The sequence below is a fragment of the Emys orbicularis genome, chromosome 9 (assembly GCF_028017835.1).
Source record: "Emys orbicularis isolate rEmyOrb1 chromosome 9, rEmyOrb1.hap1, whole genome shotgun sequence".
NCBI classification, from domain to species: domain Eukaryota; kingdom Metazoa; phylum Chordata; order Testudines; family Emydidae; genus Emys; species Emys orbicularis.
The window spans coordinates 50,336,447-50,350,018 of record NC_088691.1 but is presented as its reverse complement, the minus strand read 5'-3'; the positions used below and the strand labels follow the sequence as shown (position 1 = coordinate 50,350,018).

The window sequence follows — 13,572 nt, the reverse complement described above, 5'->3', positions numbered from 1 at the left end:
AGTAGGCCTGAGGATGGAGAGTGGGAACAAAGCGGAAATACGTTGAGTATATACAGCTCTTTATTGTCGATGCTTTACCATAGTTATGGCAATGCTCTTACCCGGGTACACGCAGCTAGAGTGAAAACATCCAGCCCTAGTGAGAAGGCAGACATGACTTTAATAGCAAGCAAAGAGGCAAGTGCCCATGGCTTAAGTACCTGAGTAAGTCTTAGAAATGGCATTTAGATGTCATACAAACCCAGAAGGGGAGTCCTATCCTCAGCGAAGCTCTGCAGAAGTCAGTGATGCTATGCTTCCTTCTACCAGATGAGTATCTGGCCCAGAGCGTGTGAAATCCAATCATTCCTTTTCCCCCTCCCTTCTGTGCAGGGCTCACTGGCTTGACGACAATGTGCGTAGGGAAGTGCACTCGGATTCTGGGCCCATGCCTCATTGCCTTGGGTGTGCTTTCCATTGCTGCCAACGTGCTCCTCCTCTTCCCCAGCTGGACGTGGAGCTATGTGAAGGAGGGCCGCATCACCAAACAGGCTATGCAAGTGCCAGGAGTCTGGGGAGGAGGCATAATTGTAAGTGGTGTGACTCCTTTGCCCTCCTTTCCCTTTCCTGCAGCATGTGTGCACTGTCTTGGACAGAACATTCACCAAGGGAGTCACAGGACCAAGGCCTGGACACAGTGTGTCCAGTGGGTAGGGCATGATACCACTGGCCTGCTGGGTGACCTTGGGCAAGCCCATTCCCCGCTCTGTGCCTCAGTTTCCCCACCTGAGAAATGGGGATGTTGGTAAGCTGGGGAAGTGTTAGGCTCCATGCTAGAACCCCTGGCTGACATTCTATGGGCTGTGTTAGACAGCAGGGCAGACTGGATGATCAGGGTGACCCCTTACAGCCTTATGAAAGCCTTCTGGATGTCAGTACGTCCCCTTTTTCCTCAGGGCTTTGTGTGCTGGGGGCTGACACTAACATACTTCTCATACCTACATACTGTGTAGGACCTGACCTGAAGTCAGCTGAAAGACTCACATCGGCTTTAACAGGCTTTGGATCAAGTCCTAAGGGTAACAGAAAAGAAAATCCAGATAGAAAATCACATATTTACAAACCTCTTGGAACAGTTAACAGATTAAAATAATTAGTCCTTTCCCCCATAATGTCCTTAGTTGGTATAATGACCATTAGCAAGAATCACTTCCATATCGCATGGGCGGCGCATGAACCGCCGGCTGTAGGAGGCTAGCCCTCAGCCCTGTCCCTTCTGCCCCAGACACCACCCCTTCCACCCCTTCTGCCGGAGCCCAGAGCCCCACAGCCACGCACCCGGGGAGGGCAGACAGCGCCACCGCAGCTCTCCCTCCCAAGCCCTGGAGCGACAGGAGGGTGGGTGGCGCGGCCCCAGCCCCTGGAGCCGGGCTGCAGAGCAGAAGCAGAGGACCTGGGGGCAGAGCATGGGCGAGGACACGCCTGGCTGTTTGGGGAGGCACAGCCTCCCTCAGCCTATGGTACCCGCAGCCCATGCTGTGTCGCCATTTTGCCCATCTACTTGGTGCTAGTAATTTCTGTATTTGCTAATCCAAACTTCTCCATGCTGCTTTCCAGTGAGGCCATTTTGGGGCCTAGCCAGGTTCATGGTGACACATCAGGCCACTGAGTGAAATGATCATTATCTTCCAAGAAAGCTGCTCCAGAATGGCCACGCTTTGCTCTGAACCTCGGCAGTGCAATCAGGCGCCCTGGCAAGGGCTGGGATGGAGCTGGTCCTTCTGACATTTCTAACTTTCTATATGCAGCAAAACATTTGCTCTAAAAGCAAAGCACACGTGCATAACCAGCCACCTAGAAGTTGCAGATAGATATTAGATAAACGTGGTACCGCCTATTGCCAGGGTTCTAACTTTAGCCCTAATCCCACAAGGAGCACAGCACCCGCCAGAACCTCCATGAATGACTTCGGTGGTGCTCTGCATAGGCATGAGGATCTGTCCACAGGTCTCGTTGCAGGATTTGGGGTCTTTACGACTGGGATGAAGGGTAGTTCATAAATGTTCCATGCTGAATAAGGGAAGGAACTCACTGCCAGCTCTTGGTGCCAGCAGACTGGATTGTACCATTCATCCTGAATCATTTCCTGCTCTCTCAGGTTCTTCTGGCCGCAACTGAGATCATGGCTGTTGGGTGGCGCTGTGGCCGTTCCTCCGACTATGGAACTTGCCGGAATGTAAGACAGATTCCTTTGACTTGTGGAAAATGTTCTTATTTTAGCTGCAGAACCAGACGCCAGACCCACAGTTCCGGAGTTAACAAGCCTTACCTCTCTGTCACCAGGCCGCCAGATTTAATGGTGCTGTATTAGTGTAGCCCCAGAAGGGAACGAGACGTTTTGCAAACAAGTAGAAAAAAAAATTCCTTGGCTTATGTTCCAAACAGACCACTGTTTAGATGGGGAGTGAGACAGCTCAACGAGCAGCAATTATGTGACAAAGAGAGGAAGGGTGATCCAGTGATTAGAGCTCTAGCCTGGAACTCGGGAGACCTGGATTCATCTGCTTGCTCCACCCTGGACTTCCTGTAGGGTTGCCAGGTGTCCGGTTTTTGACTGGAACGCCTGGTCGAAACGGGACCCTGGCGGCTCCGGTCAGCACCACCGACCAGCCTGTTAAAAGTCCAGTCGGCAGTGCAGCGGGGCTAAGGCAGGATCCCTGCCTGCCGTGGCTCTACGCTGCTTCCGGAAGCAGCATCATGTCCCCCCTCCAGCTCTTATGCATAGGGGCAGCCAGGGGGCTCCGCACGCTGCACCCACCCCAAGCGCCAGCCTTGCAGCTCCCATTGGCCAGGAACCACGGCCAATGGGAACTGCAGGGGTGGCGCCTGCGGACGAGGCAGCACGCAGAGCCGCCTGGTTGCGCCTCTGCCTAGGAGCTGGAGGGGGGACATGACTCTGCTTCCAGGAGCTGCTTGAGGTAAGCGCCGCCCAGAGCCTGCACCGCTGACCCCCTGCCATGCCCGAACCCCCTGCCCCAGCCCTGATCCCCCTCCCGCCATCCTAACCCCTCGATCCGAGCCCAGAGCACCCTCCTACACCCCAAACCCCTCATCTCCGGCCCCACACCAGAGCCCCTACCCCTAGCTGGAGTCCACACACACACCCCGCACCCCAACCCCATGCCCCAGCCTGGAGCCCCCTCCCATACCCTGAACCCCTCAATTCTGGCCCCACCCTGGAACCCACACCCCCAGCACAGAGCCTGTACCCCCTCCCACACACCAACCCCCTGCCTCAACCTGGAGCCCCCTCCCATACTGTGAACCCCTCGGCTCCACCCCACAGCCCAGAGCCCCCTCCTGAACCCCAAACCCCTCATCCCTGGCTGAACCCCAGAGCCCTCACCCCCTCCCGCACCCCAACCCCCTGAGTCAACCCAGTGAAAATGAGTGAGTGAGTGAGGATGGGGAGAGTGAGCAACAGGGGGGGGGGGGGGATGGAGTAAGCAGGGGGCGGGGCCTCGGAGAAGGGGTGGGGCAGGGGCGGGGCAAGGGTTTCAGTTTTGTGCGAGTAGAAAGTTGGCAACCCTAATTCCCTGTCAGGCCCATCAAGGGAAATTTGGGGCCCCGTACACCATGTTTTCTGGGGCCCCACCCCCTCCCATTTCACATCAGTTACAGGCATTTTTAGTGGTCCCCTTTGCCCCGCTCTTGTCAGCCCTGCTTCTTGTGTGAGCTTGGGTAAATCACTGAATGCCTCTGGGCCTCCATTTCTCCTCTGTGAACTGGGGATCACCCCTGCCCCACAGGGGTGTTGAGGCTAAAAACATTACAGCTTGTGGGGGGCTCAGCTACTCCAGTAATGGGGGCCAGATTGGTACTATATCTGGCTGGTCCCATGGCTTTTTTGCCCTCCCTTCGTGCATCGGGGTGTGAATTGCACAGCAACAGAGACTTGCAGTCAGTGTTTGTGTGGGGTAGGGACCACATGCCACCAACCCAGCAATTCACGTTCTGCCTCTATATTTTACTAACAGCCCCGAGCATAGAAGGTTTTGGATGAGAATGATGATGCGCTGCTTGGTAAGCTAAGTCCCTGTTTTGCAAGTCCCCTTTTATCTGCATCTCTGCACCCACCCGGCAGGTTTAGGGTGCTGGGACTCTAATGGCAAAAACGACACAGCCTTTTCTCCAATGCAGATCTGAATGTTATTTTCACAAGAGCTTGTGCGATAACAGGACCCTAGTTATCGCTCACTGCTCTGTCCCCACCGGCTGTTCTGTTAGGCAGGACAAAAAAAAAATCCCATGCAGGAGCTTGCGGTTTGCCTCTAGCCTGCAGAAGCAAGGAACCTGCCTTTTTCGGCATTGCAATCCTGATGGGAGTTTCTGATCCTTAGGCTTTTTAAAGGGCCATGCCTGACAATGGCAGGGAAATAGCCAGTGTGCCTGCCCTAATGGAGCTGGAAGGGTAATGCCCCCTAGCCCTTTCCTAGGGTATCTCATGCAAATCCAGCTTTCCGGGAGAGCATAAAGCAGGCTGCCCAGGGCAGCATATGCTCCCATCACAGTAATCTTGCACACTAAGGCCAGGCTTTCAAAAGGAGCCACTGAATTTGGGTGCCACCTGGGCCTGATGTTCAGCGGTGCTGAGGGCCTGCAGGTCTCATGACCTCTAGCTGGAGTCATGGGTGCTCAGCACCTCTGCAAGTCAGGCCCACTCAATCAACTGCCACTTTTGCAAATGGCCTCGGTGCCTCGTGGCTGAGTGTGGATGAGCAAGTTGAAGCGGAGGAGGAGAACCACAATGGCAGCCTTGGCTCCTGCCAGCGCTTTGTGTTGGATCAAGCCATGGGACTGATGTGATTATTTTCTGAGTGACTTCCTGTGCACATGTGCCTAATAATGTGTTGGAAGGGGGTTAAGTGCACAGGGTCTTCTGCCTTGTGTAATCTCTTCCAGCATGCAGCAAGCTGCCGATCTGATCTGTCCATGTTTTGCAGCCACGGCACGCAGCTGTAACCGGTGGCGCAAGGTGCAGGGCAGTGGGGGATCAGGATTCATGTTGCAGTTGTAAAGAAGCTCTGGCTACGAGCCAAGACACAGCTCTCATCTGCAGTGACTCCTTTGGTTAAAGTCATACAGTAGCTGCAAGGGTTTTCCAGCTTCTTCCAGCAGTTGTAACTGCAGTACCTGAGGCCATTAGAGTTCATTTTGCCCCCTTGGCGGTTTCTTGTTGCTCCAGTCTCTGCCAAGGGTAGGCCCAGCCATACGGGACTCCTGACATTTGAGGAGAGAAGCATGATCACCTGGAATTACAAGTTCGTTTCTGTGTCTTTTACCCACAGATGTTCCTTTCCATTGTATTGTCGGGGCTGGCGTTGCTGGGATCTACTGCTTGCTTTATCCTTTCGGGTGTGGGCTTGACAAATGGACCCCTCTGTCTATACAATCAGACTGAAGTCCCGAAGTGGGATTACCCTTTCGTAAACATGGAAAACCAGGCCTTCCACACCAGGTAGAAGGAGCTTGTGTGACGTCCAGGCAGCAGTAGCGCTAAAATACCCACAAAACTTCATCTCTTCCCTTAATCTAACAATCTCAGAGAGAACGTTAATGATTCAGCATTCAACAGACTTGGTAACACTGAAAAAGAAGTTCTCCTCCTGATGGTAAAACCAGCATTACAGCAAGCTGGCTTGCTGTGAAACAGGGAGTGGAGCAATCCAGGCTGAATGGCCACTAAAGATGACCTGAAAATGGGGGGATGGGTGGGGGAGGATTTATTCATAATACATAAAGACAGGTCTGAAAGGTGATTTTAAGGGTGGGGTTTTTTACCTGCTTGTTTTTTCCATTAGAAATTCAGGTCCTGTCTAGCTGGGATGGCTCTGTGGTGCCTGGAGAAACAGTGAAAGTATTACATTAACAAGAGCCATGAGCTCAAGCTGATTGGATGTCAGTGTATGGCATCTTTAGCGTTTCCTGCTTTTGCTATTTAACTTCAAAGGCTACTGAACATTTTGGAGGAAGGAAGTATTTGTTGATGTTTTATAATTCAGACCTGATAGATCACAATACACACATCTGAGACCCCCTATGAGGTCCTTCAGAAAAGTCAAGGAAGATCTGATCAGATTCATGTAATTTTTAAAATTACAAAAGTAGCAGGCTGCCTTTATCCATCATAGTGAAGTGAAAAGGGAACACACGCACCCCCCCCCCACACACACACTTTTTACACAGTCAACTGCATGTCACCCCTTCAGATGTCTTTGTCCTATCACTGTCTCATCAGAGTCTTTCTTTAAGGGCTCAGAATTATTTATATGACCCATCGCTCTGGAATTCAGTCTGCATCGAGCCCCCAAACGTTGTAGCCTGGAACATCTACTTCTTCTCCATTCTGCTGGTCATCAGCGTGGTCGAAATGGTCCTGGCTTCTCTTCAGATCATCAATGGCTTCTTTGGATGCCTCTGTGGCTTATGTGAAGGCAAATAGGTAACTTCAATTCCTAATAATTCTCTGTGACTGCTTTTCCTCATCTTCCCTCCCTGTGCGAATGGTGCCACCAAAGATTTCAGGCAAAAACTCCTGCAGGCTTTCCCGCATGACCTGAATGCATCATCCTATTGCTGAGATTTCGCCCAGATGTGATGCACAATAAGGACTTGATCCTGTACAGAGTGGGAATGGAGTTATGTATCTGTGCAAGGTAAAATGTGGTGGACAGGGCTGGAAGTGGAGGACAGTATGAGAGCATGGCTGGCTGACCCCCAAGTTACTGCCTTCTACTGGATTGGAGTAAAGGGTTAGGAGTCTATCTAGACCAGCTGTGTGAGAGGCAGCCGTGGGTTGAAATGTAGTGTTCAAAGCTGATGATGGGTCGTGTCTGGACCGAGATACACCCTGCAGTGCTCCATGCTACACTGGATCAACGGATATTCTCACTGCAGGCCCACAGTGGTGGTGCAGTGTAATGGGGCTCTGGAATGCTCAGATGTAGCCAGTGCTCAGACAGGGCTGAGACATGCTCCCCTGGCCGCCCTTTCTTCCCACATGGTTAGGTCAATCCCAGCATTAGGAACCCGGTAGCGGAAAAAGAAATCTCCCTGAATATTCCTTCCAGGCAGGGCTTATTTCAGCCAGTGGCATATGCTAGTAGAGATAGGCAAGAATGTGATGATGGATTCAGCCAGTAGAATGAGTCAAGCCTTGTCTCGATGAGAATTTAAAGGGGTGATCTATTTTAGGTAGGCTTGGAAGGATTCCGTTTTTATCGGTAAATGTCGATTTCACTGTACACACACACCCCGCACATGCACATGCACACACACACACATGCACGCACATACATGCGCACACCGCCTGTGATTGCACACACAGAGCAATGAAAAAAACATTCCTATCGATCATAATTGAAATTTACAGACAAGCAAAATAAGAAAAATACTGCTTGAAAACATAATAGTTTGATTTAAGGATATTTACTTTGTATATTTTGATGTGATAGAGACAGTTTGTTTTAACAGTTTTGAATTTCACCGTTTACTGTCATTAAATAATTATGATCTGATAATTTCCCCCATAATTTCCCACAACTATGAACATTTAAATAAATAAAAATTGGGGAAAAAATTTAAACTGTCCATAATTTTGCATAACTGTGAAAGTTAAAATAGATACAAATCAGAAAAAATGCTTTAAAATAAACATTATCATCCATCAAAATTATTTTAAAAAATTACTAATTCTGCTGAACTGATCAAGCTAAAACTGGAGGGGAATCTACACTATCATTTGACTTGCTAGAAGTGTTAACTGTGGCTACATTGAAAAAAACCTACTTAACACCAATTGAGTGAAGCTAACTCTGCAAACCCGCCATGTTTCCCAGTCGTGCCCAGGCCTTACCAGGCAAGAGAGGGAAAGCTGAACAAAAATCCAGATGTTGTTGTAAAACCTTGTCTAAACTGAGGATTTTCAAGCAATTAATCTTCTAATATTGCCCTGGGGCTGCTCCACTGATGCTAATGCTGGTGGGAGGGCTAGTATGTACTGGCTGCTGCCATTTCCACTGCTGTGCCATTGAGAGCTGCTCTGAGCACATCTGGGAAGCTACCAGATGTTTAGGTCTAGGAAACAGATCATTTAGAGATGGACTATCCTTGCTCTCCTCCCGCTACAGGTGAGGCTAAAGTGCTATAATCTAAGCTGATTTGCTGTTTGATTTTGTTGTAGGTTCAGTGCATATCAGATTCCTGAGTTGCCTGGATTTTGCTATGCTGAGTAGAGGTGGCATTTACAAAGGGGTGATCATCCCAGATCTTTGAACCTCCTGCATCAGCTACACCTGTGCAAATATTAAACCGATCATGGTCTCCTGGGTAGCCATATTAGCTCATCACTACAAGGATATTTAATACACATTAGAATCACTGCCACCATTTTATTCCTGGGTGGCAGCTAGAGCTGGATATCAGACTTACGCTTTTGTGTTATGGAGCTACAATGTAGTTTCTGTATGAACACATTGTACTGAATTGATGGGGCCATTATATGAATACCCTCTGATTTCTACAGGCGCAAACCCAAGAGGAAGCGGAAATAATCCATGCTAGCTGTTTACCTTTGTCTGGGAAGGGTGTGATGTTCCTCAGCACCAGATTCAGGAAATGCACAGACCCTTTGTCAAGGGAAGAACACTGTGCAAGCCTGGGGCACTAGACACGACAAATTCTGCACGTGCAAGGGATCGCTTTGAAGAACAAATGAATCCTGAGTCATCTGATCTGTTTTTTCCCACCCTGCAGTTTCGTCTGTGCTGAGGCAATACCTCTGGATAGTGGCTTGAAACTGGCCTGTCTGAGGGCTGCTGATTAACAGAGAGAGTATGGATGGACCATGTGACCCTTGAGCTGACATTTTTGCTAAGGACAGAGAGAGGGAAGGGGGCATCAGTTGGGACCAATAACCTTTCTGACCTTTATTCATCATAACAAAGCAAAATAGCCACAAGCCCCATTTTTTCTGTTTGCACAACCCATATGACTGTAGCCCATGTAGCGATATTTATAGTGACATTCGTCCAAAATGTGGTTTATTTTTTCACTGTCTTTTAATTTATTAATTTATCTAATACATCTGCATTTAGACAAACTGAGTTGGAGCCTTCTGGATGCTTCCATTGGGTTTGATCGTTGTTTGGCATCTCTGAAGAGTGAGAAACCAATTCCTGGGCTCTGGGTCAGGACCAATGTTCCCTCTAATTTTTTCCATCCATGTGCGGAATAAATTTTGTTATGTGCACCAAGGTAATGTGCGGATGTGCGCCACCAGTAGAAACAAAACACCTTAGATATAATTTTTTTTTAAAGTTACCATAGGGATAATTACTCTAGCCAGGACAGGTTAAGCATTTTAGAACTCACTACTCAAAGAATTAAAATTAAGTGTAACAGAAATAAAAATTATGAAATGTATAGACCAGCCAAAAAAAAAATAACAACACACTTTGAAAGACTAAAATTACAGAGAATATATGTGCATTGCAGGAAGTACCAAGAAGTAACAACAAAAATACAAGTATGTGTTGGGAGCTGGGAGTGTGAAAGACTGTGTGTGTGTGACACAGAGATAGTGTGTGTGAGAGATACAGAGTGTGTGTGTGTGTGTGTGTGTGAGACACAGAGACAGTGTGTGTGCTGGCTGCTGAGGAAGTTTCTCAGAGATGCTGTGTGCTGTCTCTTTAAGGCACTCACTGAAAGCTCTCCTGCTCCTGAGCCCTGTCCCCCCTTCCCCACTCTGTGGAGATGGGGTACATGGGCAGGAGGGAGGGGGAGAGAGTGTGTGTGTGTGTGTGTGTGTGTGTGTGTGTGTGTGAGAGAGAGAGAGAGAGAGAGAGAGAGAGATTGTGAGAGCTGGCTGTTAGGGAAGTCTCTGAGAGACCGTGCGCTGTCTCTTTAAGGCACTCACTCGCTCACTCACCCGGAAGGCTGGTTCAAACCTCAGACCACAGCAGCCCTCTCCCACTCAGAGTCCTGAGCCAGGCTGTCCCCTCTCCCCTGCTCTGTGGAGATGGGGTACAAGGGTGGGGGAAGGGGGACACCCTGACATCAGCACCCCACTCTCCCGCCCCTTCTGCACAGCCAGCAGGAGGGTCCTGGGAGCAGCCGCAGGAGCAACATGGCTGCAAAGTAGCGGGGGGAGGGGCACCTGAACACACGCTGCCAGATGCGCACTTGATTAGCAGAGCTGTGCACGGCACTTGAATCACTCCTGGGTGGCCGCCCGACCACACAGCTTAGAGGGCACCCAGGTCAGGACTGAGGTATGCTTTCTCCAAGGGCAGAGTGAATGAAGTCATCCCGTCCCCATTCCCAAAGCTTGTCTGCTTACAAAGACTAGAATGATGTAGTTTACGACTTATAAATGTAGTTTACGACTTGTAAACCCAGTGCCCATTGAAGACAATCAGGTACATCCATGGATACTTAATAGGTACTGGAACAGATCCATGCTGAACTGCTGGACAGAACTGATACAGCCACACTGTTTACATGTGTATCAATGCTGGATATGTTTTATTGGACGCTTTTTGTCAAAAGAGGACACAATTTTTAATCATGAGGTAATGCCTATCCAAGAAGGAGGTGACTTTAAAATCAGGCCCTGTCCTTCAACATTAAGGCAGTCTGGGGCCATTCATTTCTCTCATCGTTGAGGCTAAGATTTTGTCATGGTTATTTTTAGCAAAGGTCAGCGACAGCTCATGGCAATAAACAAAAATTCACGGAAACCCGTGACCTGATCCTGACTTTTACTAAAAATACCCTGGGAAAAGGGGGGACAAACAGAGCACTGCCGGGGCTCGCAGCTGCTCCAGCCCCTCTGCTGCTCCTGTGACAAGGGCTGACAGCTGCTGCTCCAGCCCCAGGGGAGCTGACCCAACCCCAGCTGCTGCTCTGGCAGCCCCAGGGCTGACAGCCGCTCCAGCCCTGCCCCAGAAGAAGTCACAGAGGTCCTGGAAAGTCACGGAATCTATGACAGAATCATAGCCTTACTCACTATGAATTCAGAACTCTCCTAGGCACCACTGGAGGGAGCTAAAACCACAGCAACTGCTAAGCTTTGCTGTGGCTGCTTTTCTCCATCCCTAGAAGGCAAAAGAAAACTAATTCTATTGCAACTTTCTTCTCCTGAGCTGTTTGTAAAGGAGCTTGCAACACCGCACATGGCAGTTTTAGGGGGGCGGAGGAGCGGGTGGTTAAAGGGTTAGAGGGATTGCTCTGGCCCAGGAGTGGTGTCTTCACCTCTAGCCAGAATGTGATATAGAGTCCAGGGGCAGGCTGCCCACATATGTAGAGTTTTCTAACTCAGACTCCTGTTTGCTAGCAGGCAGATAGTCTTTGTCTATTACTTTTGATGACATCTTCAACTCTACCTAAAAGATTAGTCTCTCTCTCATATCTCTGCCTGCTTTCCCGCCCCTTAGGCAGCTAGTAATCTCCTCCCCCCACTGATAAGGTCAGAAATGTGGTGCCTAGATCTAAGAGGTGGCAGCACTTGGGATGGGTCAGTTTAGTGGTCACAGCCTAGCCCCAGTGGAGGTTTATCATGATCAGTAGCAATAAATAACCATTATCAATTTACTTCCATGCTGCTGTCCTGCCATTCAGTCAGCTTCATGCACCCCCAGCCCCTCCCCTCCAACCCTTGCCAGAAAACTGCAGGCAAAATAATCAAGGCTCCAGCCACACTTCCTGCATGATGCTCCTCCTACCCAACCTCCGTTAGCTATATAGCTTTACCTCTGCTCCCCTCCCCCAACCTATTCTCTGCCCTCGTCTCTCAGCTACCCACCCCCTTTGCCTCTCTTGTGACAGATTTCTGTTACCAATCTGCCTGAAGCATCAGGTGATCAGGCTGAGGTCACAGGATCTTTAGGGGAGGAGATGACGAAACACACCAAGTGTCTAAATTTTAAAGCTTTATTAATAAAATAATAAAATAACGTCGGAGAGTGATGGGTGCTCCCCACATCACTCAGAGGAAGGAAGAAAGTGTTAGTGCCCCAAGCCCTAACCCACTTTCATACTCACACATGCTCTACCCAAGGCTAGCCAAGGCTGGGTGTAATGTAAGAAGAAGAGGGGAAGGGTGGAGTTTTTTTTTTAAATGGTTGAGATCATAGAATATCAGGGTTGGAAGGGACCTCAGGAGATCATCTAGTCCAACCCCCTGCTCAAAGCAGGACCAATCCCCAATTAAATCATCCAACAGATTTTTGCCCCATATCCCTAAATGGCCCCCTCAAGGATTGAACTCACAACGCTGGGTTTAGCAGGCCAATGCTCAAACCACTGAGCTATCCCTCCCCCCAGTTCTGTCCTGGGCCCAGGTCGTCTGGGGTCTGCTGTAATCTCCGACTTGCTTTGGCTCTCGGGAGGGTTTTAAGTCCTGGGTTTCTTTGGGGGTGTTTTCATCCAGTGCCCTCTGTTCCTGGTGCTCTTTGTACCAGTCCAAACTGGCTCGCTGTGGCCTCCTCGGCTTCCCAAAACACCCCGGCTCCACAGACTTGTTTTCCCCCCGTTGGCCTTTGCCGTCTCATTCGCTCTCACTGCTATCTCTGCAGCCCTGCTCAACTTCATTCTCCTCTTCTTATGGCTAGATAGCTGCAGATTTCTTGTCATGCCCGTGACCTTGGACTGGGACCAGCATCTTAACTTCACACGGAGCTAGCTAAAGTGTCGAGTTAACCCATTCTCTGCTCTCTTCCTTCTTCCCCGTCTTGGCCTCTCGCTCCCTGCAAGGGAATTTCCATTCCACACTCATTCATTCCTTTGACCTTTCCCAAAATGCCCTACAATGCTTGCAACCGCATTAGCAAAATACAATGCTGATCTGCCTTCCCCAGGGGACCCCTTGAGGGAGGGGGGCATTAGTGTGTGACATTCTCACACACGTCCACTCTGACCCCTAAGTTTGGAACAGCCTTCCCCTCCCTCCGTGCCCATCACCCTCCTTTTCCAGAGGGCTGGCGGAAAGCTCAGCTTGTGCCAATAGTTCCAAAGGATAAAAGGAATAACCCAGGTAATTACAGGCCTGTCGGGCTGACATCAATCCCAGGAAAGATAATGAAGCAGCTGATATGGGACTTGATTAACAGAGAATAAAAGAAGGGTAATGTAATTAATGCCAAGCAACATGGGTTTATGGACAATAGATCCTGTCTAACTAACTTGGTATCTTTTTTTTATGAAATTACAAATTTGGTTGATTAAAAGTAATAGCGTTGACATAATGGACTTTTGTAGGGCATTGGACTTTGTACCACATGACATTTTGATTAAAAAACTGTGAAGAGATAAATATTAACATGCCCACATTAAATGGATTAAAAGCCACCTAACTGTTAGATCTCAAAATGTAATTGTAAACAGGGAATCCTCATCAACCGCGTGCGTTTCTAGTTGGGTACTACAGGGATGGGTTCTTGGTCTTACGCTGTTAACAATTTTATTAAATGACCTGGAAGAAAACATAAAATCATGACTGATAAAGTTTGCAGACCACATACACATGGGGGAGTG

The 13,572-nt window shown here is 49.2% G+C and overlaps 1 protein-coding gene across 1 annotated transcript; it reads left to right on the top strand.

Annotated features, from left to right (window-relative positions):
• Nucleotides 1–392: 392 nt before the first annotated feature.
• On the top strand, nt 393–8,266 carry TM4SF19 (transmembrane 4 L six family member 19). Its single transcript, XM_065411336.1, has 5 exons — nt 393–569; nt 2,138–2,215; nt 5,328–5,497; nt 6,292–6,481; nt 8,222–8,266. The coding sequence occupies exons 1-4, from the start codon at nt 393–395 to the stop codon at nt 6,479–6,481; spliced, it is 615 nt and encodes a 204-aa protein (XP_065267408.1). The 3' UTR covers nt 8,222–8,266.
• The last annotated feature ends 5,306 nt before the right edge of the window (nt 8,267–13,572 follow it).